The 27,834-nt window shown below is 35.2% G+C and overlaps 1 protein-coding gene and 1 long non-coding RNA gene across 9 annotated transcripts in view; both read right to left on the bottom strand.

Moving 5' to 3' along the window:
- LOC141912760 (uncharacterized) overlaps window positions 1-19,094 on the bottom strand; it is a 34,269-nt gene extending 15,175 nt beyond the window's left edge. For 4 of the 8 annotated variants that reach the window (XR_012620191.1, XM_074804140.1, XM_074804147.1 and 1 more), the window contains exons 1-21: window positions 17,290-17,499; window positions 16,082-16,327; window positions 15,620-15,694; window positions 15,411-15,539; window positions 14,505-14,704; window positions 12,722-12,807; window positions 12,522-12,622; window positions 11,996-12,154; window positions 11,528-11,594; window positions 11,128-11,154; window positions 9,820-9,926; window positions 4,700-4,753; window positions 3,217-3,258; window positions 3,060-3,116; window positions 2,165-2,260; window positions 1,725-1,859; window positions 1,488-1,541; window positions 1,094-1,210; window positions 663-782; window positions 273-371; window positions 171-185 (exon numbers count right to left, since the gene is read on the bottom strand). Coding sequence is in view for 7 of the 8 variants with exons in the window: in XM_074804140.1 (XP_074660241.1) it covers window positions 171-185; window positions 273-371; window positions 663-782; window positions 1,094-1,210; window positions 1,488-1,541; window positions 1,725-1,859; window positions 2,165-2,260; window positions 3,060-3,116; window positions 3,217-3,258; window positions 4,700-4,753; window positions 9,820-9,926; window positions 11,128-11,154; window positions 11,528-11,594; window positions 11,996-12,154; window positions 12,522-12,622; window positions 12,722-12,807; window positions 14,505-14,704; window positions 15,411-15,539; window positions 15,620-15,694; window positions 16,082-16,282 (1,941 nt within the window). In the remaining variant the exon portion in view is untranslated. Of the gene's footprint in view, window positions 1-170; window positions 186-272; window positions 372-662; window positions 783-1,093; window positions 1,211-1,487; window positions 1,542-1,724; window positions 1,860-2,164; window positions 2,261-3,059; window positions 3,117-3,216; window positions 3,259-4,699; window positions 4,754-9,819; window positions 9,927-11,127; window positions 11,155-11,527; window positions 11,595-11,995; window positions 12,155-12,521; window positions 12,623-12,721; window positions 12,808-14,504; window positions 14,705-15,410; window positions 15,540-15,619; window positions 15,695-16,081; window positions 16,328-16,744; window positions 16,827-17,289; window positions 17,500-19,008 lie in introns of those variants that run through there. The other 4 variants (XM_074804141.1, XM_074804142.1, XM_074804145.1 and 1 more) reach the window with 4 other exon arrangements.
- Window positions 19,095-24,058: 4,964 nt separating this feature from the next.
- On the bottom strand, window positions 24,059-25,867 carry LOC141913145 (uncharacterized). The gene is made up of 3 exons (XR_012620229.1): window positions 25,541-25,867; window positions 25,350-25,457; window positions 24,059-25,007 (listed from the first exon to the last, which is right to left on the bottom strand). It is a non-coding gene; the product is annotated as an uncharacterized LOC141913145 (long non-coding RNA).
- Between the last annotated feature and the right edge of the window lie 1,967 nt (window positions 25,868-27,834).

Genomic DNA, 27,834 nt, shown 5'->3' with positions numbered 1-27,834 from the left:
TTTCTATATATCTTGATCGTTTAGTGCATACGAAATTTCAAGTTCAGGCTTTCCGGATATCGATGATAAACTAGGCTGGCAGAGAATTGGCAGCAGTACATAAAGGATTTACAAATTAGCGAAAATCTAATAGAAAATAGAATAAACATTATAAAAAAAATTCTACAAACCTCTACTGCTTTCCGCTGAAGAGAAAAAACCATTGAGAGTTTAAGGAACATTATGAGACTGATATTTACCGTTTCTTGTTAGAGTTTGCAGCAAGCACTGACCTGTAAATTGTTTCCCGATGCCTCTTCGACGGATAGTTGTTGCTGTTGCTGATCCAGTTGTTCTGGCGATTGAGATAATTCGCTAGATAATAGGCCTTCCTGAGAATGAAAAAAGAGAAGAATAAGAAAGAGATGTTCTTCAATGTAAGCTGCTAGGGATTATTAAACTCGTCAATCAGGGATTCACGGTTCATCTCTGGCCTCTCTTAACCCTTAAGATAGAAAAATAATCATGCCCTGGGCCCGATTCCATAGTTTTGAGTTACATTTCAAATTTTTTTCATTTCTGATGTTTCAACCCGAGGGTCAAACTTATGAATCAACTCAGAACTGTGGAACTGGGTCCCCAGAGTTGTTTCTTTCAAGTATTCTTCCGTTGTGGTTTCGTACCAATTGTTCTTGTTCTCGAATAAACTCTTCCAATTGTGCCATACAAGCATCTGCTTCTTGTTCGGCTTGATTCTGTAGATTTGACGCTTGATCGATTTGTTTGATTAACGCTTTCCTCTCCTGTTATTACGAAAACAGAAAGTAAATCGAGTTTAATTTCGATCGAAGACAATTGAACTGAAGCATGCTGCAACTTTCTTGTCACGCAAATAATTTTGACCATAGTTATGAAAGTTGCAATGTAGCATCTAGTGGGATCAGTGATATGACCGATTTCTTAAAAAGATGTATGAATGCAGTTCTGGTTTGCTCCATTTTGAATCAGTCCATGCACCAAATTAGAGTGGACTAAACAGCGATAGCTTGAACGTGGCTAATGACAATACCCATAATTTCAATGATTCAGTAAATTTATGATATTGCAAACTAACCGCTTCCCATCTGGATTTGTGCTCTTGGAATTGTGCTTTTAGAGTGTTGACTTTCTTTTGAGTCTTGATCAGCACGTCGTCCAGTTTCATTTCTAATTCAGAAATCTTTTCTTGACTCTAAAATTTAATGTAATCAATATGAAGCATAGAAATACACACGACAAAATCTTTGCACTATTAGACGAGAAGATATCCGACGACAATATCCGTTAGCCGAAACGTCGCTCCTCAAATATAATCATTCTGATATAGAATTTTTTCAATCTTGGCTTCGTTATTGTGGGATTTCTCTCGGCTTTGCACTATACAAAAAATTCTTTAAAAACATGGAAATAAGTATTCTAGAGTTATCTACATAGGTCAGTCGTAAGTGTTAATCATTTTTCATACTTACTAGTTCTCTGTATTGTTTGAATCTAGCTTCTATCTGATCTGCGGGCACCGAAGCCTGAAAGAATAAGAATTTAGTTTGAGTTTAATATGATTATGCAGTTTCAACGCAAATATCCACATATCTTTGTGCGGAATCTTGCTCAAGCGTTATTTTTTACGAGTTCGATTAAACTTTCAACACTTTCATATCAGAGTGAAGTTGATCAGGATCAGCTGGATTCATCTTGTGCCAACTTACCCAAGATTCTTCAGCGTCGAGATCAAAAAAGTTGTCTAATTCAACGACAATTTTGTTCGATTCCCGAACAGTATCCAGTGACATTCCAGTAACATCACGCGATAAATCGTAATTCACATCCGTTTTAGATGATTTCTGAAAAATTCGTCAAATGAATACCATAAAAAGAAGACATTTTTCCTGCAAAATAACGAAACATGTTTCACAAACCAAACAGTGTTCATTCAGTTGAAACATGTTTGGCTGTTTCACATGCGAACAGAAAGGCTGACTGATATGCAGTCATTTGTGACAACATATATATTTAAAATCTTTGAAGTCTCAGGATCAACCATTGATATCATGTGGAAAATTTTTCACAGCAAGAATTTTAATTCATTACTAATGTTTATTGATATCCCAGGGAGATGCAAGTCTCACAGGGTGTATCATATGCTTACAATGGATGTCTGAGTATTCTGTCTGCTTGTTGTAAGTGGAGCTCGTCGTTTTGAGACCTGCTTCGTGGCTGGTTTCCCAACATCTTTCAGTAACTCCTAAAATGAGGAAACAACATTTTCTGATTGACAATGATTAAGGAATAATCTATTTAATTGAGGTATCAACCTGCTGCCTAGAACCAGCCCAGACAATGAAGTCTGGATGGTCACTTTGTAATTGTGTACGGATGAAATGTCTGATGTTGGTAATTGATTTTCAGCAGGGTATAAATATTTCAGGTGAAGTCCTGAACAAATTCTGGATGGTGAAAATTGGAAGAATGATGATAAAGTGTTAAATTGTGAAGAAAAAGGAGCACTGCAGCTCGATGTGATCTACATTGATTCCTGCTGTTTAACATATCAGAAACTAAATACATCTAATAAATACACATTACAACAACTGTTTTAGAATTATTCTGCATCTTTTCAATCACAGTTGATTTTTTTTTCTTTAGCTTTTGCATTTTACTGATGTTGATTTCTGAAGCTAGGATAGAAGAATGGTAAAAATGACATAAAATCAACCACCATGTAATTCCAGGGAAGTCAAATCAAAGTACCACCTACACAGAAAAACAATCCAATGATATGATATGGGAATCAGAATTAATTAGGTATATCATCATCAGGGATTCTTCAGAGAATTTGATTCAATTTCAGGGTTGAGAAAAAATTAGTGGCTATTTCACATTTTCAATAAATGCGATGAATGAAACAATTAGGGATGATTGACACGGCTGAATTCTCATCAAATAAAGAGGGTTTGAAATAAATCTTCAATAAGAAATGTTGGAAAAGATAATCAAGAGTTGGGAAAGGACTGATACACGTAACAACAGACAACAAAACTCACCCGACTTTTCATTCGACTATTAGGGGCTAGTTTAACTCGAAGTTTGCCCTTTCCTTTCTAGAAACGCATGCGCACAGAATGAAACCTCTCTCAATTAATTCGTAACTTTTCATAACTTTTTTTCAAATGCATATTATATCGGAAAGACTTCACTTACCTGCCGAGCTGCTCTCTTTTTGATCTGGTCGGTATTGTCCGTCTGTAAAGAACAAATATTAATTCTCAGAAACAAATAGAAAAATTTGAATGGATCCAATTTTCCTACAGGAGTGAATTCAAATACTCAAACAAATTCTCATGTTTACTCTGAATGTTAATTACACAAAACGTTAGGTTCAAATCTGAAACAAAATCTCTCATTTAATGAAAAGGTTAGGGCTAAGCTAGTCCTCAAGATCGGTTTTAACTTGAAAGCCAGTGATAACTCAATATATTATTGGTTGAACCAAAGGGTTTTAGTTGAATCTGGTGCCAGTGGAAATAATCTAAGAGCAGTGAAAATATTCATAGATGAACTAATTGAGACTAATTCAGCTGACTATCTAAAAACTAAGTAACTGGGGTGCTGTGCTGGGTCAGTAGCTTAAAAGAACCCACTGAGGGCCACACAGGGCATTATTAGTAAGTTTGAGGTTTCTTTTTGCTCTGGCATGGAATGATGTACATTGAGTTAGTTTTCTATACGCAAGGTGACGAAGCCGACCTTAAGAACCTAATAATCAGGGACTCGAAATCTTCCCCGGCCTATGAAACATGTACATTCATATCTATCTACAAGCCCTACTATTGTACCTGATCGCTAGAGGTCGCTTCATTTGATTCCTGTTTGGGAAGAAATTATTTCGCTGAATCTTTAGCTACATGATTAGAATTATACAGATTCAAGCATAGATTCTTACAGCTAAAGATATCACTAGAAGAAGAATGTTGAACAGTTTTACCACAATTCAGAAATGAAAATACAGACTATACTGAATTATACAGTAAACCATGCGTATAAAAGTCAAATGTTGGGTCTCCTTTTATTCTTTAGGGCTGCCAACCTCAAAGTAACCAAAAGTAACAAGTCTAATTTTCTCAGTAGTTTATCTCGATGAAATGCTTATGAGAAAATTTGACAGAAAATTTTCAAATTAATCAGTAATCAATGATAAGACCCTCGGTAACATCGTTCATATTCCTGTCCGTGTCGAACAAATCAAATTAAGTATTTCTCGGGACAAAAATTGTAACAAAATCCTGTAAATCAGGAACAGTTGGCAGCTCTGATTCTTCTGTTAAATATCCATCCCAAACGCACTCAAATAGATCCCTGTGACTATTGTTTGAGATATGTGTGTGCCACCCTTCAGCAGTCCTTAAATAAAATCAAGATTTGTGTCTCGAACAATAGTTTATATTTTAAAGCATGAAAAGTCGGATTTTTTCTAAGTTAGGTGAAATCTTCCCATCCCGATACATGCAACTTACGCATGGTTTACTGTATATGCATTTAAAAGAAATTAAAGAGATATGATAGACATGTGTATCGAGATAAAACTATTTACATACAATAACCATATCTTCAATCAATTCAAAAACAGTTGTATCGTAATTGAATTGAATTTGAATAATGGGGTTCTGTGGTTAGAAATACCTACTGGTGCAACTCCTTTCACAGTTTCCAGTTCTTGCCTCAGATCATCAATTTCATCCTGTAAAATACGATATAAAACCTTATTACATACATGAAGAAGACATTGATTTTCCTCATAAAAATTCTGTACAAGTACCAAATTCAGTGAGAGATAATAAATAGGGTGTGATGCAGGTAAGTTGGATTTTCGAACATTTATGTAATGAATGTCACAAGTAGCTCGTTAATCAATATCAAAATGAGCTATTCAACATTCGTTCTCAAGCAACTCAAGCAAAAAATAGAATACAATTCTATCGTGCGAATCAAGGATCCAGTATCACAAATGGAATAAACTGCAACAAAACATAAAGTGAAACTTCATGAAACTGGATCCTGGCTTGAAAAGCTTATTCAGATGAAACCAGACTTTGCACTCCGATTCTACTTTCCAATTAGTGAATAATCGAAGTTTCATCTGAGAAAACTTCCAAATCATTTTCGAGTTTCAAGTTACCGGTTTAAAACGAACCTGATGATTAAAGGTCGGAGGATTCACATCGACGAACTGACGTAAATCCTGATATTGTAGAACGACCTGCGATGTTGCCATATTCAATCATTCATAGCGTTCAATCGATATACAAAATACGGCTGAATCTTATCATCCAACTGTTTCAAAGTTATTTCGCACAAATATTGCGTTCTGTTTCATATGTACATTCTACATATCCCTAATTTATCACAACTACAGTAAACCTTGTCTAACTTAGACACAGTGAGGCAAGGTTTACTGTATACCGGGGTATAGGCTCAGTAGTACATGTATACAGTCAAACTCCGTTATTACACCAATTTAACAAGTTTAGAATCATTTTTCTTTCCTAGCCTTGATCCTATTGAATAAAGTGTAATTGTCAAAAACCCGCTTAATCAAAATATTAGCAGCTACCTTAATTCAAGATTCTAATTTAATCATTTTCCAAAATCATCTCCAGAAGAAAAAGAAGTCTACTGCCTGATTATGCTTAATAGATTGATATTTTATTCTAACCATAAATTAACCTTAGCTCATATGATAACATGCTCCCTATCATGCTAGTGTAGTTATTGAAAGTCATAAGCGAACATAAACACCGAACACTAAAGCTATACATGTACCGGTATGATCTGAAGATATAACAAAACTATCATTAAGAAAAACACAAAACATCAATTTAAACAACTGTTACTGTTTTTTTCTTACGTTTCAAGTGGAATCCTCCGACCCATCTTCAGTTTATTTGAAATTTTCTATCCGCATTTTCATATAAACTCTGAAGATTGTTGGAAGGATTCCGCCTGAAACGTAAGAAAAAAACAATTACAATTGTTTAAATTGATATTGCGGGTTTCTTTCAATGATCTCATCAAGACTGAAAACTATGAACACCAATATAATGAAACTATTTCGTGTCTATCAATTCCAATAACAAAAACGAATCCACAAGTCAGTTTGAATAATTCATCGTTTCATTTCATAGCATAGCACGTAATATTCGGATACGTTTGTTTATATTATGGATGAAAGTCACCACAAAACACGAACGTATCGATAATTGATGGTTAATAGAACGTGCTACGGGTGACAACGGTTCTTAGGCTCAGGTTCGACTGTGGAGCGCTGAAGTTCCCATGCGTTAGTTTCCATTGCATTTTGGATACGTTGTATTTTAAATGTTACAATTAATTAATTTTTCATTGAATCAAATACTGATAAAGAAACATGTGGTCAATAAAGCATTATCCAAATTCCGAGTTTTCCAGGTTTTTGGCAAAATTGGTCAAATTCCCCGATTTTTTCTTGATTCTTTATTCCCTGAGTTATCCATGTTTTCCAGGTCAGTGGCTAGCCTGACATGAGGTTTATATAAACGATGTTCCACTGTTACACAAAAAAAGTAATAACAAGAAAAATCTACACAAACCAAATAAAGTACTGGAGTTGTCTTTGGGAAGCCGGTTTGTCATTTATAGTAATGCGATTTTGCCGTCGTTGAATATACTTTGTCTAAAGACGACCGTTTCTTAAGAATTCGAGTTTGGGAAATGTCACAAGACTGACATATTCACAAGCTATATAAGCATTGAATATTAAATACTTCACAGTCTTACAAACATATACCGTACGTTTCGAAGGTTCTGTGATTGAAAGGAAAATCGCGCTGGAAAGAATTCAAAGCGTGTTCAAATACTTATAAATATAATAAGTGTGTATGAAAAAATTACTAAATATGTCTAAGGACCGACTGTAATAAGTTACCACAACTAATAAACTGAAAGCTGATAGTTTTCATTGTTTCATTCATTCTAAATCAGTCCAAAAAAGTTAAAACTTAGTGAAAACTGGGACTCATAATGTAAATGATTATAAATCATATAGTAATCCTTTCGTGCCTATCAGCTTATGCCATATTGCTACTTATCTAGTTTTCCAATTCATAAATTTGTCCATGCTTATCCGCATTCCCGTTTTTCCAATTCCTAGTTGTTTAATTTCGATCTTCGATTCCTATTTTGTCGAAAGACAAGTACGGCGTTATTCACACTGATTTCACTCACATCGAAATCCATTTCGCACGATTACAAAACTACTAAATAAAGAACGCGGACAAGACACTAAATCTAACCGATACCTTAGACAGAATGGCCACTTTTGTTCAAAGACTTGCTTTTTTGCCGACTATTCCCAGACGTGTAAGTTGTTTTCCCTGATTTGATCTGCTAAGAATCCAATCAATTTTCACAGTCAAATATAATATGTAAGACATAGACAGAAACTGTTTGATTTTACATGCGATCTAGCGATCTCAACAAATTTCCTTGACTTTCCCTGACTTATAGCTTTTTTTTTACAAAATTCCCTGACTATTGCCTGACTTTTTCTAAAGAAAAGAAAATACCCTGACTTTTCCCTGATTTCCAGGTTAGTGGCCACCCTGATTGGATTCTCGATACTCATAACATCTTACCACATCATAGTCGTAACATTAGTTAGTTCCTTATCAGAGGAAAACCATTTATAGCAACAAATTTTGACAAAATAAAAACCGCGTAAAATTCGCCCAATAGTATCTAGCCGTTATTTCCAAAACAACTATGGGTTCAATGGTTGGTAACCAGTAAGATCATCTGCTATTCAGATTATACTTGATATTCCTTAGAAAATTAGATAAGATCCAAGAACGCAACATCACTAACTGGAACCGAACTAAAACTTGGTAGAACTCAGAACTCCGATAACTGAATCATAAAAACGAATCAATTTCTAAATTCCCATAATTGATATCCGAGTTTATACAATTGTTCAACGCGTAACTGTTAACGGCCTGTCGTTAAATGCGATTGCCTTATACACAGCGCTTATTGAAATAGCGTATTTCTCGAAATTAGTTCCACGCATTGCATTGTGACTGATCATAGAGCATAAATAGGCCTATATACCAGTACTTCGACGGCACCGTTGTGGGGTGTGGGTCATTAGAGAACGAGGGCTATTAATGGAATGACGAATCGGACGGACCAGAAATGAAATGGCCGGTTGACTTAGATATATTTCATGTGGCGAGATGATTAGTAGATATAGATATCATATGTTCAGGGCTCGATTGTGTGGACACAACCTTACTTAGACAACTATAATACTCGATTCAACTCATAAACAAAACTATTTAGATTTGTCCTGATAATGCAAACTACCTAATCAAATACATGTATAAATAAGATCCGCGCACTAATGGCGGTACTCAATGCCATCCAATGGCTGAACCTATTTAGCTCATTTTCCAAATATAGATCATACTTTCATTTATCCACCACCACGCAGAGCGCCGACTAGGATCGAGGTTTCTTTCTCCTAATCCAGGTGGGAGGCCAAAGAAGAACCTTTGACTAAACCAAGAGACTCGGTCTGGGCCAGTGATAACAACTGATTTTAAAAAATGCGTGAATGCACAGCACTGATTTGGTCTGTTCGGTTCCAGGTACAGGCCAAATAAAAACGGACTACCCAGTAACCAGTGATAATGTGAACGCAGCTCATATAATCGATATCTACCTTCGATGGTGGTTAACGAACACTAAAAATCCAATTAAGCGAAAATAATAAAAATATTTCCTCGATGTGTTTGTCATCGCCGGTGAATTACCGCGGACTTTGTCGTCGGTCGTGAATTATCGCGGACTTGTCAGCGTTAACAATCGATTACACGGTAACACACTCACTGCAACAATGAACGTACCATCGACTTCGTTCACGTTACCACAGAAACAGGCGGGATTAACGCGTCTCGTAATGGCCCCGTTTGATAATAAACTTTAACAACCAGGTAAATTATTACGGAGAGTTTTGCCGCGACGGGGAAACGTATTTATAAAGCCTTCAACTGCAGTTATGAGTTATAGAGAAATCTGCAATCCACTCGTATTACGCAAACAGGAAACTACGTCTCCATTGATTGGTTTCGGTTAGATTTCTAAGATCGCAGCTATCGAAGTTATGGAAGATTTTTTTCTCTCTTTCTTAACCCTATTTCATAGAACATGATCTATTATGAACGCGCCGATGGCATGATCTGGTGGTAACTGTTGCAGATGTCTGATCGTCTGATAAGTCTTGGTAGATGGCACTTTCCTGGCCTTTACCCCTTTAACGGGAAAATGAAACCTCGAAAGCTGGTTATATTGCCCTAAGTGGTGCTTAGTAGGGTCAGAGATGGAAATGTCTTACATGTGTCCGATAGGAATTTTTGCATTTATTAATATCAGCTGATAAAATTGGCTTTTTCACATTTTTTTCATAACTTCCGGCTATATACCAGGATTTTTCAAATTTTTCCTGACTTTTCTTTACGTCAAGATACAATAATGAAAGTAATTCCTCATCAAACTGTGTTTAGATAAAATTAACTTATTCAACTTATCAATTTATGCATAAATTCTGACCTCTACAATGTACCAAAAGGAATCAAGATATTTTGATGAATATATTAATTGAAATATTCATACATTTTCATTATTTTTCAAATCATTCACATTTTCTCACAATTCATCAGCACAATTTTCACATCAATCTGATGTTGATTGTTACTAAAACATCGAACTTACGTTAAGCTGAAGAATTTCTTTTTGATACGAGTCCTTGACTTCGGTGACGACTTTCTTGTGTTCAGACTTCAGTTGATCGACTTGATGCTCGTGCATCAAAACCAGATCTGTAAATAATATTCGAATCAGGATGAAAAGCGGATAAAGATCACCATTTCATTCAAAGTTACAGCTAAACCATTGATGAAACGCTATTTCCGTGTCGTGACAATATAGAGAATCGCACACTGATATAATGAGAAAGATGAAGTCCGAAAAGTTTTGATTCAACGTTTCATTGATAACCTATTCGTATTCCTGAAGATGACTATTAGGTTATAGTCAAAACATCTAATCAATAAATTATTAGCTTAAAGGAAACTTTTCAGAATAAATCTTTCTCGTTCTAATAGCGCTAGATTCTCTATATATCGTCGCGAAGCAATTCAGCCGAAATTGAAAGCGTAATAAGTACAGACCTGGGGTCGGTTGCATAGTCATGGCTTAGACTTAAGACCAGTCTAAGACCAACTTAGTTCTATAGCCAATCTAACAACTTAAGACTGGTCTTAAGATTTAAGACCATTTTTGGACTTAAGTCACAACTGTGCAACTGGACCCTGGACCAATATTTTTGGTCATTCTAAGCCTGTACCAGATTTTAGCACAAATTATTCCGCGTGAATGAATGGTTCTGGAAGCAACTTGTCACAGCATCATTTTAATAATAACTTTGTAAAGAATTGATTTACATGTGAACGCGCTCTCTAATCTAATCTCTGCACAAGTAATGAATCAGGCCTGGTCCGTACCAGTATGAACCAGGAAAAAAATCATCTGTGTGATCGCCACTCTAGAATCGTTCTATTCTGGTATTGAAGTGTACTAATTTGTTTTTGGTTTTATTGGTCTATTTGTTTCATTTGAAAAAGATTGCAATGTTTCTGACCAAATTCAGCCTGCGATGAAAAGAGTTGATGAGACCGCAGCACTAATACAATGCATTAACAATCTACTTCTAAATATTTCTATGAATAAAGGAATGAATATTTGGAAGGATAAAATCAATTGAGGATCATATATGATAATAAATAAACAAATTAATTTACACTTTTAAATAGGAAAATTTTGATTGTTCTGGGAATGAAAATAAATAGAAAATCTTAACAAAATTCATGATTTAAAAAACATTTTTAACGCTACTTTTTATAATTATCAATATCTCATAAGATAGGTTACTACTATCGAAATTCTATTTTGAAAAGAACAATGATTAAAATATGACATCGAAGGGTAGGATAACATGAGGTCGATAATCATTATACGTACATGCAGCATCCGCAGACAGAGTGCCCCCTGGTGTTAGTGTATGAAAACAGACAGGCAGCGTTAGTAGTACGTAGTAGTAGTGAGTACATATCATGAATATCAGGTGCAACACGAGACAATAAATCATTTAAAAGTATTTAAAAGTATAGAATATTAACGTCAGATGGCAGCAAAGTGTTTCACTGACACACGGTGCAAGTGATTCGTTCACAAGCCCGTTTGAAGCAGCCCTAGGTGAATGTTCCTATTTTCAGATTCCAACACTGCAGGCTTCGCAAAGATTCAGAAATAGCAGTTATAGTGAGACACACAATACACATTTTCAGTTTCAAAATTGATTACTTGCACCATGGAATTCTATATCATCAGCAAAAACGCAAAAATATGCTTCGAATCTTACCTCGTCTTTGGTGTTCTGTTTGCATCGTTTGAAAAACTGCCTGATTTTCCAGTTCAACTATAGCATTCTATAATCAAAGTAAAAAGCAACTGTTTTTTAGTAGGAGAACTGAAAATAAGTTTCAAAGAGAAAAGCTTAGCACATAGGTTCGTTCACATCGGACTAACTATTGACAACCTCAAAAATCAAAGATCAGTTAAACCGCTATGTTTGGATCAATTAAATCCATATTTTAATCCATACATCTATACCCAAAGTTTGATTCTATTAAGAATGAAAATTGCACCATTACCGACATTGAAATTCAGATTTCTTATAAACCAGATTTGATTCATCAGCCCCAAATGATTCACAACGAGATATATAACGAAATCTCAATCTAGATCTGCTTATACATAGCCGGATGAAGAAGCCAACTCTGATGGTCGTTTGTCTTACGGTTGTTGTTATAAGAACGAACACACAAACCTGCGTTTCCTGCTTTTCTTTCAGTAATTTACTAATATTCTGTTCTCGTTCCTGAGCTGCTTGTACGTTATCGAACTGTATCTCATCAATCGTACGTTGTAGCGTTCGAATCTTGTCTTCTTTCTGGTTACGAGCTTGCACCGAATCTTCAACTCCTTTCTACAATGACAATAGTATAATGATGACTGCGTATCATATATTTATTATTCATTATGAAATGCCGGTAACTTTCTCACTATCAATGACATCAACAAAGAGATTCTACCAGAAGCTTATTGTGAACTCATATCAATGATACAGGCATATACGCATTCCAAAAGGCCTCATCATTTAAATAACCATCAAAAGAACAAGAAGCTCATAGTTTCATAAAACGAATGGTAGGGTAGTTGGGCTCGTTGGGCTACAAGCAATCATCTCAAGAAGAGTCAGGTTCCCAGTGCATAAACACAATAAACACAAGTATTTGTTTACGCACGTGCTCGTCGATATTAAATTTTCTTTAACTCGTAGCTTGTCAATTTACCTTGGCTGCTTCTGCGGCCGATTTGTATCTCTGACATTCCATATTCTTCATATCCAACTGTTTGAACATCTGTTGAATTTTCTCCTCTTTCTGGTCGACCTCTGGAAAATGACGAAAGCACCACCGCACACCGGATAACAAATAATAGTTTCAAATGTCGTATGAAATGATTGAGAGCTAAATGGCCGAAATGAACCTACCTGTTTGAGCGGTCATTAATCTTTCACTGAGGCTTGCGAGTTCATCTTTCGTTTGTTGAAGAGCTTTTTCTAACTTCCTCCTGCCTCTATCAGAATTAAGTAAAGTTATCTTTATTATCAACCTGTATTAACCTGTAACTCAATAAACGTAAAGGCAAATAGTGCTTTGAAGGTAAACTAGATTCATTTGAAGTACAAGCTTTAACTACTATGAAACACTCATTCACCCGATGAAGCGCAGTAGTAGCGAAAGCTTGTATTTCAATTAAATCTAGTTAACCTTCATAGTACTATTTGTTTTAACGTTTATTGATTACTCTAGAATTGACAAATCGTCGCATGTATTCATTAAACTTTCTGAGGTGTATTACTATCCTACGACAAACTACCAGCACGCGGGATGTAAAGCCAGGTCTATGTTTTTTAACTACAAGTTGGGGAATAGTAAAAACTGTCCAACTGATTCGCACGAAAGAAGTGATCTAATGTAATCAATGTTCTACGTTCTACTTAGAGATGTTTCAGGGTGTTTCAATTTCATACATACAGACACCAGTTGATCAGGATCCAGTTCCATAGTCGCAAGTTGGAGTTAACTCAGAGTCAAATCTTAACTCACAACTGTAGAACTGGATTACTGACATAATGACAAATAAGATTCTAGTGTTATTTAGATGGTATTTTTTATGGGTAACTTGAAACAATCTTGAGTGACTTGGGCCAGTTTCCATAGTCATGCCTTAGATTTAAGACCATCTTAGGTCTATAGTCATGCTATCAACTTAAAAACGGTCTTATGATTTGAGATCATTTTTGGACTTAAGTCTTGACTATGAAGCGGGTCCCTGGACCCAATTAAGTTTTCTTAAATTTGTCTCAAACATTGGTAATTTCGACAATAAGTGTCAAACGACAAATTTTCACACCTTCGAGGGGGGCAACATTTGACATTAGCCGCTAACAAAAACTTTATGATAAAAATATGTATTACATATTGCTATAAACATCGTTTCACGGTACCTTTGATCTTTAGGAATTGTAGCAAGACTGACAACACAATACATACACACACGAAGAGATAGATTTGTAAAATCATGCTTTATCAATTATGTACATTTATAATAATCATGCGATATTTCAAATCCCAACGAAAATTTTAATGTTAAATGTACGAAACGGGATCCAGTTCAATCGAATAGGGTAGAATCTAATTGACTATGGCATCAGCTTGATTAGTTAATTATCATTTATTTCAGACCAAAGCCAAATCTGAATCCTCGCAAAAAGTGATGAAAACTGGAAAAATGTCTTATGGCCACTTAGAGAAATTTCTGTTGTGAAACAGGTTTTGAGTGCATTTTTTAGGTAAGCAAAACTAGCTTTAGCTTTAAAACTCTTTAATCCTTTCAGTGCAGCTACACCACATTGTGGTGTACAAATTACCAATAGACTTATGGATGCTAGTAATATTGACGTTATTAGCTATTAGTTTTTATCTTTATTGAAAGATAGCAGCACCAGTCAAGTATAGCGAAATATCAGTAACTAACCGCGGTAGACGCACTATAGTGGTATTCCCGTTATTCAATTCACTGGGGTAGAATTTTTAGAATTTTTCAAATTATCTCCAGCACTTTCGGATATCAATAAGTCAGCACTGAAAGGGTTAAAGGTTTTGGATTCGAAACATATCCATTGATATCACAATATCTATAACTGGATTCCGTTTCTTATTTTAGAACATACTTAGAAAATCATTTCAATTATTATGTAAAACACGTACTTGCTGCCGGCTTTGTTTTGAGCGTAGTTTGCCAAACACTCGACGATGTCTTTATTAATCTGACCGACTCGATGAATGAGAATCTCAGTGTATTCGATCGATTCTTCAATCGCGTTCGAAACGTCGTCCATATCGACGTCGGGAGATGTGGTATACGCCGTATCATCGTCTTCCAGTTTATTCCCGTTCTCCATGAAAAACTTTAAACGAGCAAAACACGCGAAATATCAATAACAATTTCATCTATGTTGCAAATGAGTTAGGGATTTCTGCTTTTTCACAGGAAAACCAAACAGCTTATCTCTTTAAGTCACTAAAGCCTAAGGTTCCTAAACTCCTTTAAACGAATTTCTACCAGATATTCTAGGATTTTACTTCAGCCCCATACCCACAGATTCCAAGTCTTGATTTCGATTGACCCTTCGGTTCATGCCCCAGGGGTCTAAAGTAATTTGTACAAGTTTGTAAAGGTCTAATAGTGCCTGTTCATAACGAAAGTAATTTGTCGCGTCTTAATTATTGCGGTGTAATACGTTGACGTTATTGTACCAGTCATATCAGGTTTCGAAACCCTGACAATTTTTAATTTCTATCTATAATTTCCAATGATTTGCATATCAATGATGATGCAGAAAACCTGTTATCGCTGCTTAGCAGCTATAATCAACTCTTTTAATCGCTTTACGGAATGCACAGGGACTTGTCACGATTGATAGCAAATGAATTAAACCAGTATCAATGACCAACTCCAGTATCCCTGTATAATAAAAAAACGTTTTTTTATTATACAGGGATTTGGTCATTGATATTGGTTTTATTCATTTACTATCAATTGTGACAAATCCCTGTGAGGGAATGTTGCACAATTGTCATTAGTTGGAAAATTCACAAAAACAAAAACATTACTTCATTTATTTGTTGTAGAAGCTGCAATTTTTTCGTACATATGTTTTCGTATCCGACAATGAATATGGTCACTTGTTGCTGGTATTTCTTCTTCTTCACATTGTCTTTGATAATGTCTTCCAGTTGCCCCTAACATTGAGAAATGCTTTGTGTGATCGCGGCTAAAGCTACAAATCTGTATTACGATTTGACAATTCTATTTTACTTACAATATCAGATATATACTCCATGTTTCCTCTGGTAACACCGCCTAACTGAGTCTGCAGTTCGAAAGTTCCATAAATCTGTAATCAGAATTTAATCAATTCTTCTCACATAATCTCAAGAAAAGGGATCCGATTAAAAGCATAATTTCAGCAAGTTATTGGCTGGAGTATCTTGACAAATGAATAGACAATAATGCCCACCTCCCCCAAAAATCCCACAAGGCAAAAATCCTCCTGATGAAGATCTCCCCACTAAATACCCCCCTGGGTAAAAAACTCGAATTTCAAGACAATTCATTTTTACAGGTTGGAAAATGATATTTCAGGACTTGCAATGGACTCAAAGATAAGGACATAACTTCAAGAGCAAATGAATATTTCAACATTAATCAATATAGCCATCTTATCGAAGCCTCTAACCCATAAAACTTCACTTTATCCGCTATCAGACAGAATTCAACTTACATGATCAACACGTTTCATAACTTTGTGAAGTTCTTCTCTGGTTTCGTCGGCCGCTCTCTGCGCTAGATTGCGTTCGTTCTTTACGATGACCGCTTTGGCCGGAGCGTCGCCCCGGTCCAGTATATCGATATCGGCTGTGTACTTCAGTTCCGAGCCCTTAGGGGTCTCAGCCGGGCAACTCATCGCTAACGTAGACGCCATATTTTTTTCCGACTTGGATTAAGATCGAAGATTGCTCATATCATCCTGAAAAAAAAATATATGATCAATATATATATATACTCGGTGAATTTAAATTTTTATTGTTATTATTGTGGGATTCCCTAGACATGAAGGGGTTGAATAATGTAAAATAAAAGTAAAGCAGATAATGTTTATAAGAAATATCACGAATATCGATTATAACCAGCGCATACTAATGCCAATCTAGGAGTCAATGTACTATTGTATCAATCAACAAAATAATCAGTAATTACCTGATAAAAAACCTGGCTTTACCCAGCTAGTTTTACATAACTCTCTTCAATTACAAAAGCAAATACATATACTGCAGTTATTTACCTAATCATTGGTGGTAAGCTTTTATAATTGGATGGGTTTGTGAAAATATCCAATCTTTACTGAAACTAAACCACAGACAGGTGTAGTGACTAATAAACTTACTGATAAAGAAAAATATCACGTATATATACAAATATCAAATCAAGATTGGTTCTTGTACAATCAAAAATAGTTCAATCCTCTCAACGCCATCGATCTGAGTGTATTAATAAGAAATCTCCAGTAAACAAAATCGAAAATTCAGGGGCAGATCTAGGTTCTTATTCGGGGGGGGGGGGGTGCTACCCCAAAATAGGGCATAAAAGGACACCCCGAAGAGAGCTTATCGGAAAACATTCACTCATTTTTGGAAATACAGAGAACAACCTTTTGAATTTAAACTTTTTTTAGGTATCAATACAATATTTTTCTCGTAAAATTTCAGGGTTGATATTTTACGTCACCTCCCCTCGGATCTGACCCTGAAATTGATTAAGTTTATACTCTATTGACTCAAATTTAACTCAGTTCAGTGGACCTGTTTCTCAGATTTCAAGTGCGGCAGGCTTAACGGAACACAGTAGAATGTTTAATGAAATGTCGAGTCAGTCTTCACAACGAGAGCCCTCCTACAGTATTTGAATAAATAGAATTTCCGTCGTACTCACATCGATCAAGATTAATGGGTTTTTTCCTCATCGAATTATCCGTCGATTCATACAAATTAAAACGTAATATCCGCACAAAATCGTCGTTGTTCGCGATCGCTAATGAGTTGTATCTTAAGAACGCCCGCGAAGTATATCCTTTCACGCCGAATAAAGCGCTGATCAAGTCTCGGTGATTTTTGATTAACGACCCCTTTACGAGCTATCGAAATACGGTTTGTTTTCTGTAATCGAAACGGGCTTTAAAAAACGATCCGCAAATGAAACGTCCGTCTGCCCGATAACCTATATCTGATGACAGCCTAACAAGTGCTACTATTGTCGAAAAGTTATTTACATTAAATAACATATAAAACTCTGGAATTCACCGTAGTTCTATGCACTGCGTATATATATATATATGCTTAAAGAATATAGAATGACACTTTCTTTCAGCGGTTCTTACAAAATAGCTATTGTTCGCACGTGTTTAATTGACCAGAACCGCTTAATACCCTGTGTAAATAAATAGGAATCAGATATCAGTGCATAGCATACACCTGAATTGAAACACAGGTGGATTAAGTCATTCTACGCTTGTTCGATCGACCGCGAATTCCAATTAGACGTTCGTGCCTGAAGATCGTTTTCGTCGGCCATAAATCGCCGCCGGGATTAAGTCGTTATATTCATACTCGAAAACGCTTTTCAATCTGTATTTACGCGTGAAGATAGAAAATTGAAATCGTAAAACGTACTAAATCTATGGGAAAACGCCATAAACCGAGCAACGACTAGACCTGAAATAATCGCCCTTAAATAGATATGAATTCATTGAAACTTGACTTCTAGAAACACTGTGTATACATATGCATAGAAAATTGAAATTCTTAAAAGCTACAACTTAACAACATAGAAAACTGATCAAATAACGAGAATCCCACGACGATAAAGTCTGAAAATATTTTCTAGAGCTAGTGTAGTTTATTCAACGTTTTGACTATATTCCAATAGTCATCTTCAGTATTCTTGAAGATGACTTTTAGAATATAATCAAATAAACTACTGACCCTAGAAATTATTTTCGGACTTTGTCCTTCATTATCATTGCGGGATTCTCGTTATCTTATCGTCACAACACGGATCCAGTGTTTTATCAATGGTGATGGAAAACTTTACTGAATTTCCTAAACCAACAACAAATCTAGGAGCAACAAGAAGACCTGGACACCTAACTATTCTAGTTGAGATCCATCAACGCACACTTCTCTTAAAACTACAAAGTAAAGAGAAATTTTCTGATTCTGACTTTGTAAGGACTACGACAAAAATAAATAGGATTTATTCCTGGGCAAACATCGAATTAAGGATTACGGATCATAACCTAATCATAATCAAACTGGCTTAAAGGCATTTCTATAGCTAAACCAATCGAGCTAAGGGGTTGGCTATTTTATACAAATCAAACAATTCTAATTATAAATACAAAACTGCCTAATCTGGTTGATTCGGACAATATTGAAGAGTGCAACAATTGAAATCTTGTTGTTTACAATAGGCCTACTGGAACCTTCAGATGCTACTAGCCTACTTCATTAAAGCTGATGATCAGTAGCTAGTTGATATTTTGTGGTTCCTGTAAATTCCTCAAATATACAATGGGACATCTTCACCTATTTAGATACATCGGTTTAGATTATTGTGTTCATTCAATATCGAACAATAATACAAAACACTTACCCCAATGAATTAGCCTTTTCAACAGTGGCTGTGCGTCACATACAATCATTACTACGGACTGTCCTCTATTGTTGATGTAGTTGATAGCTCTACACGCCAGCGAGATGTTAAACATTCTACCTGTAACCATAGACGACATATCGCGATAAATCAATAGTTCCTCCGGACCGACGACGATGACGGCGGCGGCAATCTCGCCGATACCGCCGCGATCAATTAATCCTGATTGATGCTAAATAAAAGTAGCGTTTATTAATGAAAAGGAAAGTAAATTCGTTCGGGTCTCAATAGGTGATCGCGATTTTGCAATAATAATAATAATGCGGTTGTAGCCAGTGCCGCAGACTCATGCAATAACTCATAGAATACTCTGAATGGGAATCAATACAGAGTTGCATTAAAACATTGTGAATAACTTTTGTATAATAACACTAACTGGTATTTCATAAGTGACTGGGAAAAGTGATATAGGCCTATTCTAAGTTTTCGAAGTTGATAAGCGAAACCCACAGTTGATGATATAAAAAGTTTATTCTAACTTTTTCGAGGTTGTAACTGAATCTCTCATCCATTTCATACATTTTCTGTTCAAAAATAATCATACTGTCAAATCAGAGACCAATATAATCTGGATATTATTTCAGGGCTGATCCAGAGGCCAATTTTGAAGGACTTGTTACATCCCAAAAGGATACTTTGATATCCTTCAAAGGCAATACATGTATTAGGTATATTCCCTACATTGCACAGATTATCTTTGTAGACAAAAAGGGCACATGCATCCTATGTTCCTCCTGTACATCAGAGGGGCTTGTCACAATTTGGTGGAGGATGGATGAAACATATCCCTAAAAAGAAAAGGGATAGGCCTACTGGTATCATCCATCTGCCTCCATCAAATTGTGACAAGCCCCTGTGCTGTACATCAATGTTTGTAAGATATGTTTAAAATTAGATTTGTCAATAAACCGTATAAGCTTTAAGCGATTGACAGAACTGAGATTAAATTAATTGATCAAAGCTAAGAGATGATGGCCACCTCGTAATTCAGTTATTCAGGGCTAAGAATACATTTTACATGTTATCTTGATTTTATAGGAGTTAATCATTATGAAACTGGATCCTGAGCCGAAGACAGGCGAATAGGAAGATTAATAGGAGTGAGCACAGGGTCAGGGAGGACTGGCTGGGCTAGTTAGTTACCTAATCGTTGGTGGTAAGCTTTTTATTATCAGATGGGCTTATACCATGTGGTTTGTGAAAATATCCGATCGTGAAACTAAACCACAGACAGGTTACTCACTATGGCCGGGCCTGACACAAACAGTGGACGGTCTCAGTAGTCCTAAGTACAGTAGAGTAGTAGAAGTACGGTACCTAGTCTCAATACCAGTCGTTGTTACGGGTTCCCTACAACTTCTTCTTCTTGTTTGGGGAACAACGGCTAGTAGAAGAGATTAATCGAAGTCAAGAAGTACATAGCATAGTTGGATATGGGCCAGCTGGGGTCAGAAACTTTTGTGTCAGGCCCCGCTGTGAGGAGGGGGACTGGCTTTATGAAGAAACTTCAACATTACAAACATGGACAAGTGTCGTTGCTTGCTAGGAGTTTGTAACTTTGTTCTTACATCTTGTTTTTAAAACATTGCCAGCATCCAATATAATATTGAATTGAAGCTAACCGCGCCAATAAAGTTTTATTGTATTGGATACTATTACAACCGCGCTAAACAACTTTTCGAAATTGTATGTTTCTGCACTTTTTTGATTTAGGTCTGTCTGCAGAGTTTCCAGAACCTGTCATGTCAGGGCCCAAGGCCTAAGGTGACAGGTTGATTCGCTAAAATGAAAATCGCTATGACTGAACCGATGATAGGCAATTAGAAGACATGATAGGCGCGGATTTAGAACACATGATAGCCGATGAGAACACAAAGAACATCGCGTAGTGCTTTCTGAATATATTATTCAAAAACAGGCGGTGCAACCAGGATAATCTAAGCTCATCTTGCTTTTGGCATCTTCATGTGTTCTTCAAACGTTATGAAACTTTTCCTGTTGAATTACAGACTCCCCTCTCCATCTCTCCCCTATTGAATTCATCAGAATGCGTCACTTCACACACATTATTTACCATCAAAGAAAGGCCCCAGGCAGCCACATATTAATCAATCTATTTGTCGTTGGAACTGCTTTTTGTTCAGAAGAATATGCGCCTTCACGTATATTCCGCCGTGCTTCACAGACGTGCGCGCCACAAGACTCGCCGCGATGTAATAATCTGTGCGTGTACTGTATATGAAAAGCGTGCGTCATGTGGTGGCCTAGTTAAAAGTTTTCCAGGAAACTGCATCTGATTCAACTGCCAGGGTTTGTAAATGATTCACGGACCGGCCGTGAAAAGCAGTGAATTTAATTAAGAGAAGGGCAGTGAAATGGGGGCGTTATTAAAACTATGCACTACTAAAACTATGACCTATGCACTTAGAGGTGTAAGAACTATGCATGACTAAAACGAAGTCCGATGAGCTATTGCACTCATTAGAAATCATCACTAGGGGTGCTATAGGTGTATTCAACCATCTATGCTAATAAGTGTAGGCAATACCAGATATAAACATATGCATATGTAACGTAAATTGGTCGGTTTTTCTCTGGTGCATATAGTTTTTTTATTTAGTAGTGCTTCGTTTTAGTAACACTTGTTGCTTAACTCAACGAATGACAAATTTCAAAATCATATTTATTCGCATACAAGAATTATACAAAATGCCAGGATTGCTCGAGGAATTATAACGCAAGCTCCTCAAACACGTGGACTTTCAAAAAACAACTAGTCCAACCACCATAGGCGTATAAACTATAAATGAGTGTTTATACGCCCCTTGGTCCAAACATAGACTCTAAAACAAAAAGGGCTATGGCCCAACCATGGACTCAATTGTCCATGGCCCCCGCACTAAAACCAGAGATAAACCTGGCCAAATACTCTGGAAAGCGTAGGATTAATCAATCTGATTTACATTCTTTACATCATTTTATTTTCACATATCAAATTATTAACTTTTTTTTATATGATACATTTCCACTACAGCTGATTCATACAATTTGCATCAATGGGAAAATAACAAAAATACACAGAGTTGTAAACTTTGATCCATAAAACACCGGAAAAAGGACTAGTCTGAAAGTCAAATTTGACAATTCATGAGGTCAATATAACCGACACTTTGTTATATTTCATGAAATATGAATCTATCATCGTCAACTTTTCAAATGACATCGAGATTGAGGACATTATAATTATCAAGAAAAAACATTAAGCCTACAAATTCACTCACTCTGGAAAGCGTAAGGTTAACTAATTAATCTTGATTATTACTGGAAAACTAAAAACATTGCCAAATTTTCCTCGTCTTTAAGAGATTTCTTCAAACATTATCAACTACTTTTTCACAAATTTTACATTTGAAACAAAGCAGGGTCTGATTTAAGCACTAGTCCAATTGCCCGGGACAAGTATATTTTCATTAGGGCATGAAGGTTATCATAATCACTCATCCACCGGGCTTGTGTAATTCTATGTCTCAAAGCTTTTATCCCACTCGATGCAAGGGATTATTGTGGCACAATCGGACTATTCATGTAGAGCAAGTTGATTTTTGAGGGGGCAAGTGATATTACATATATGCTTGCCCCTAGGTCAAGTGGCATTTATTCCTCAGATCAAACCCTGCAAACTATTATAAAGGTTTTTCTTCGTGATAATTTAAGATAAATCAAGTATTTTCAAATAAATATGGTTTGACTGATGAAGCTACGGTAACTTCTTAATTGTTTTATTCAACTTGATAGTAGATATAAATACAACTCTATATAAAGATCAGAAATTCTTGTCCAGATATTACAGGCCACACACAGACGCGGTTAAACTGATAATCAAAACAAATATTCTATGCTCTCGCTATTTTCGACAGGGCCTTGATTAAATCAGTATTTTATGAACCACTGAAAAGCGCCAAAGAGAAATTTTTGCTATAAAACTTAACTAAAAAGTTTTAACATGAATGATGAAAATGTACATCGTTTTATTCACGCAACAATAATATCTTAACCGAGGAATCATCATGCAAGTTCCTAATATACAAACACGCGAACTGTGTTACAATAACAGTCTCCAACATAAAAGCATTAAAACTAGAGATGAGAAACTCAGATTCACTCGGGAACTCTTAGTATCAATTAATCAGTACTTTCACTAGAAAACTATAATTTTGCCAACTTTGCCTTGTCTTAAGGATTTCCAAACACCTTGACATTACATACTAAGTATTCTGACGTTTTTCCTGGCGGCTTCAATATAATTATACAATCGGTAACTAATCAATAACATCAATAACTTAAGTTTATAGCTGTTTTAAATTCTTTCTAAAAAGTAAAATGTATGTACCAGATTTTAGATAGTAAGTCTACCCATGTATAACAATAAACAGTCACAGCAGTGATTGAGCGCGGCTAGTTGAAAGGATGGGTCGTTCTTTCATCACAGTTATTCACAGCATTCTATCATATCAGTTATTTTTTTAAATGTTTTCGATTTAGTTAAGGTTTATGGTTATTTGTTTTGTTCATTACAATAACTGAGTTGATAGAATGCTTTGAATAACAAAAGAAAAGATCTCTGGTTTTCGCTATACTTAGGGAAGGTTGTTCGATAAATGAAGAACCTTGTTGATAAATATTTGAAAAAATGCCTTTTCATGTAAATAGAATATTAATTTGTTGTTTGTTTGTATTGTTGTTTATTCTATTTATTATTTATTGGTTTTTTTTATTTTTTAGAATTAATTTATGTACTTTTAGTTTGTAGTTATGTATTATTTATACTCCTCTATTTACAACTGCAGGCATTTTTTCACTGTAAAGTTCTGGGCCCATTTTAAGAAAGCGCTACTGATTCACCGCCACTCCTTAATAATCATTATACACCCGATTTGAAGCTAAGTGATTATTCACGAGAGCCATCTCGTGATATGGATTTACCCATTACAATAAAAGAAGTTCAATCAGCTATAAACAATGTTAAAACGTTACAAATTAGTCCTAGCTATAACTTTATGCCTTGTTATTCCTAGCTTTACCTCTCAAATGTAAATAATGGTCTCCTTTCAGAAGCTTTAGTTTTCAAATACGTAGGTATGATCATCAAACAGATTGATGGAGGCTTTAATCGAAATCTACTTTGTTTCAAATTTTTCATATTGGTTACCTTCGAAAATATCAATGCCATCAAATTTGTACATCTACAATTCAGCAAATAGTTAATATTTGTACATCAACACTGGTCTAAGGTTATGTTCTATGTTTCCTAACTATGTGATATCTACACGGACAAATAGCCACAGTTGACTATGTTTAACTATGGTAAGTTGGAAGATTAAACTCACAATTCATGTTGAAACTATATCTCAGTTTAGGAGTTAACTCAAGAGACCTACAAGTCAAAACTAGGCACTCAACACGACCATTTACCCCTAGTGACTAACTTGACTTATCTATTGACCAAGGATCAAAGACCAAAATTGTGCATTAATGGAGCTTAGCTTTTATTAGACTCTCACATTGCATAAACATTATCAAATAGTTTCCTCGAAAACACTATATTATCCATCAGACTGGTTTGAAAAAGGTGATAAGCAAAAAACCAATACTTTACTACAGAAGTCCGCTATTGTTTATCGTGAATCAGTGTTTATGAGATAATCCATTAACTTTGTCACTTGAATCAGTGTTTATAAGATTCACTATTGTCTCTGCTGCTCCTGATAAAATGTTTTATAGAAATCACCGATTGTAGAAGAATCCATCATTCAGTGATTAATCCGTCGCTGGCTCCTAAACTTCTCATTTGGGCTTCTGCAGTTTTCATCAGCAAATGGGTCAATCAGTAATCGTTGTGGGTGTCTTCTTCAGACCATTATTTCCGGGATGTAGTTTGACTGAAACAAAGTGAAGAAAGCAAAACATTTTAGACAGATTTATCATAACTTACATGTCATTTCAAATTACAAGCCACCGTGTTTTTCACATAGTTAATATAGTTATTTCCAAAATCAGAATTAGGTTCATTGACGTCGATTGCTGATTTAAACCCCAATAAATAATTGCAGTAGTAGGACTAGTTCATCAATGTTTAAGCTTGGAGTAATCGTTTGAAAAATTTAAGGCGTAAGACTAGTAAAGATAAAAGTTCTAAGATCAGCCATGTGGACAGGTAAATAGATTTCGATGATAATCACTTATCAAATGATATTCATATGAGGCCTGAAATTTCTATATACCGGTAATTTCCATCTAATGAGTTTGATTCTTCTGTGGGTTGTTCAAATCCGTAGATTCAGATGAGTAATTGATTTTAAGCTGGTCTCTTTCTTATAGTTGAAACTTAGCTGCAATGAGTAAAGAAATATATCCTGTAATCACGACATTTAGAAATCATCGTAATAACTCCATGTACCGTATATCAAGTTACCTTTTATGATTGCTGGTTTCATCATCGACGAGGATCTCCTAAGTCGGTTGGTTTCTGTGCACTGTTCTCTAATCGGCAGATCTTTGATGAGTTGTTGACCTCAAGCTCTCGTTTGACTTTTCGAGTTGGTGTCCCTTACAAACCTACCACACCTGCCGGGAGCGAAACGGTAGTTTTTTTCAAAATCGGAAGTGATCGGCGGTCGTTTTTACAGATCTTTTTTTCCTAAGTCCAAGAACATAATTGGTAATTCGGGGTTCCGGTTCATTCAAACAATCTTTTATTATGCCTAATTCTGATTTTGGAAATAACTATATTACAAGGTTGAAGATAATTTTACAATATTTGGTCTTTTTTTTATTAACTAGTCCGAAAGTTTACAACGTTTAATAATTTTGTCTAACTTCAATTTTTTTGGTCGTTTTCACCGTTTAAATAGTTGAAGCACATATTAAGTGACTGATTGGGGTTAACTTTTTTTCTGCCTAATTTAATACATCAAGATTTTGGAAATAACTATATATTACAATATTTGGTCTTTTTTTCATATAACTAGTCCGAAAGTTTACAAGGTTGAATAATTTTATCTATTTTTTTCTGCCTAATTTAATACATCAAGATTTTGGAAATAACTATATATTACAATATTTGGTCTTTTTTTTCATATAACTAGTCCGAAAGTTTACAAGGTTGAATAATTTTATCTATTTTTTTTCTACCTAATTTAAAACATCGAGATTTTGGAAATAACTATATTTTACAATATTTGGTCTTTTTTTCATGTAACTAGTCCGAAAGTTTACAATGTTGAATAATTTTATCTATTTTTTTCTGGCTTATTTAATACATCGAGATTTTGGAAATAACTATATTTTACAATATTTGGTCTTTTTCATGTAACTAGTCCGAAAGTTTACAAGGTTGAATAATTTTATCTATTTTTTTCTGCCTAATTTAAAACATCGAGATTTTGGAAATAACTATATTTTACAATATTTGGTCTTTTTTTCATGTAACTAGTCCGAAAGTTTACAAGGTTGAATAATTTTATCTATTTTTTTCTGCCTAATTTAAAACATCGAGATTTTGGAAATAACTATATTTTACAATATTTGGTCTTTTTTTCATGTAACTAGTCCGAAAGTTTACAAGGTGGGAGAATTTTGTCTTACTTTAATTTTTTTGTCGTTTTCACTGTTTAAATTTGTCTAATTTTTCAAAGTTTATTGTAATTTTTCTCGAGTATGTCTGAAATCGAAGTACATAATTGGGAAATTCGATTCCGGTTCATTCAAACTATCTTCCAATCAGTCTGAAACGGCAAGCTGAAGAAAAGAGCAGAACCTTTTGAGCAGAAAATCCTTTCGAATATCACTGATCATAATTATCATGTCAATTCATATATAAGATCAGCAATGTGGATCGTTATGTAGATTTTTATAATAGTCTTAAATGATATTTATAAAATTCAACTCATATAGTAATTCATCTATATTCTAAATATCTAAGCAATGGTTGATAATTTTTAGTTTAACAACAATTCAACTAAAGCATCTATAGTCATCTCTAGGAATACCAGAGTTACAACAAATTTAGTAATGCATAATCAATCTTATCAAATCGTTTTTGAACTGTTTTCTATTCTATCTTCTTGAAATTCTTGATGTGTCTTTTATTGAAACCCAGGCCATCATACAGTGCAAACCTGCTAGTAATATTGGCATATATATATTTCGATTGTCAGCTAAACCATGTTCGAATTAGCAAATTTACTTCATCGTCAGTTAATAAACTTTCTACCCCTAGGTGGTGACATCTGTACCCAGTAAATGGTATTCTAATCCATTTCATTAATTCTAAATATTGCTCCTAATATATACAATGATCTTGTAATTATGATAATGTAACTAACGGAAGAGTGAGTGCGCTGCCAGCATTGAGCACACTGATCCTATAAGTAACATGGTTCTACAGATTTAAGAAACCTTGAATCATTCCCACACCTCAACAAATCCAGAATTCTGCAAAGCCTTAAAGATTCAATAAATCCCACGCACAAGAGTCAGAGTTAAAACAGTTAACCAGTACTCTTTATATATCAATACAGTTGTCTTATCAACCCCTATGGTTTAGATTTGAGCACTTTCACCATATATGAAAATGCTGAATTAGATACCTAATCAATTAGTTAATTGATAATGTCCTAGCTATAATTGAAATTGTCTCGGACAATATTTTATATGGGGCTTGAAATTTCTACACGAGAAGAATTTCAGATCCGGTACGAATTTGAA

Source organism: Tubulanus polymorphus, chromosome 11, assembly GCF_964204645.1.
Source record: "Tubulanus polymorphus chromosome 11, tnTubPoly1.2, whole genome shotgun sequence".
Lineage (NCBI taxonomy): Eukaryota > Metazoa > Nemertea > Palaeonemertea > Tubulaniformes > Tubulanidae > Tubulanus > Tubulanus polymorphus.
Note: the sequence above shows the minus strand (reverse complement) of the source record. Positions and strands in the feature narration are given on the sequence as shown.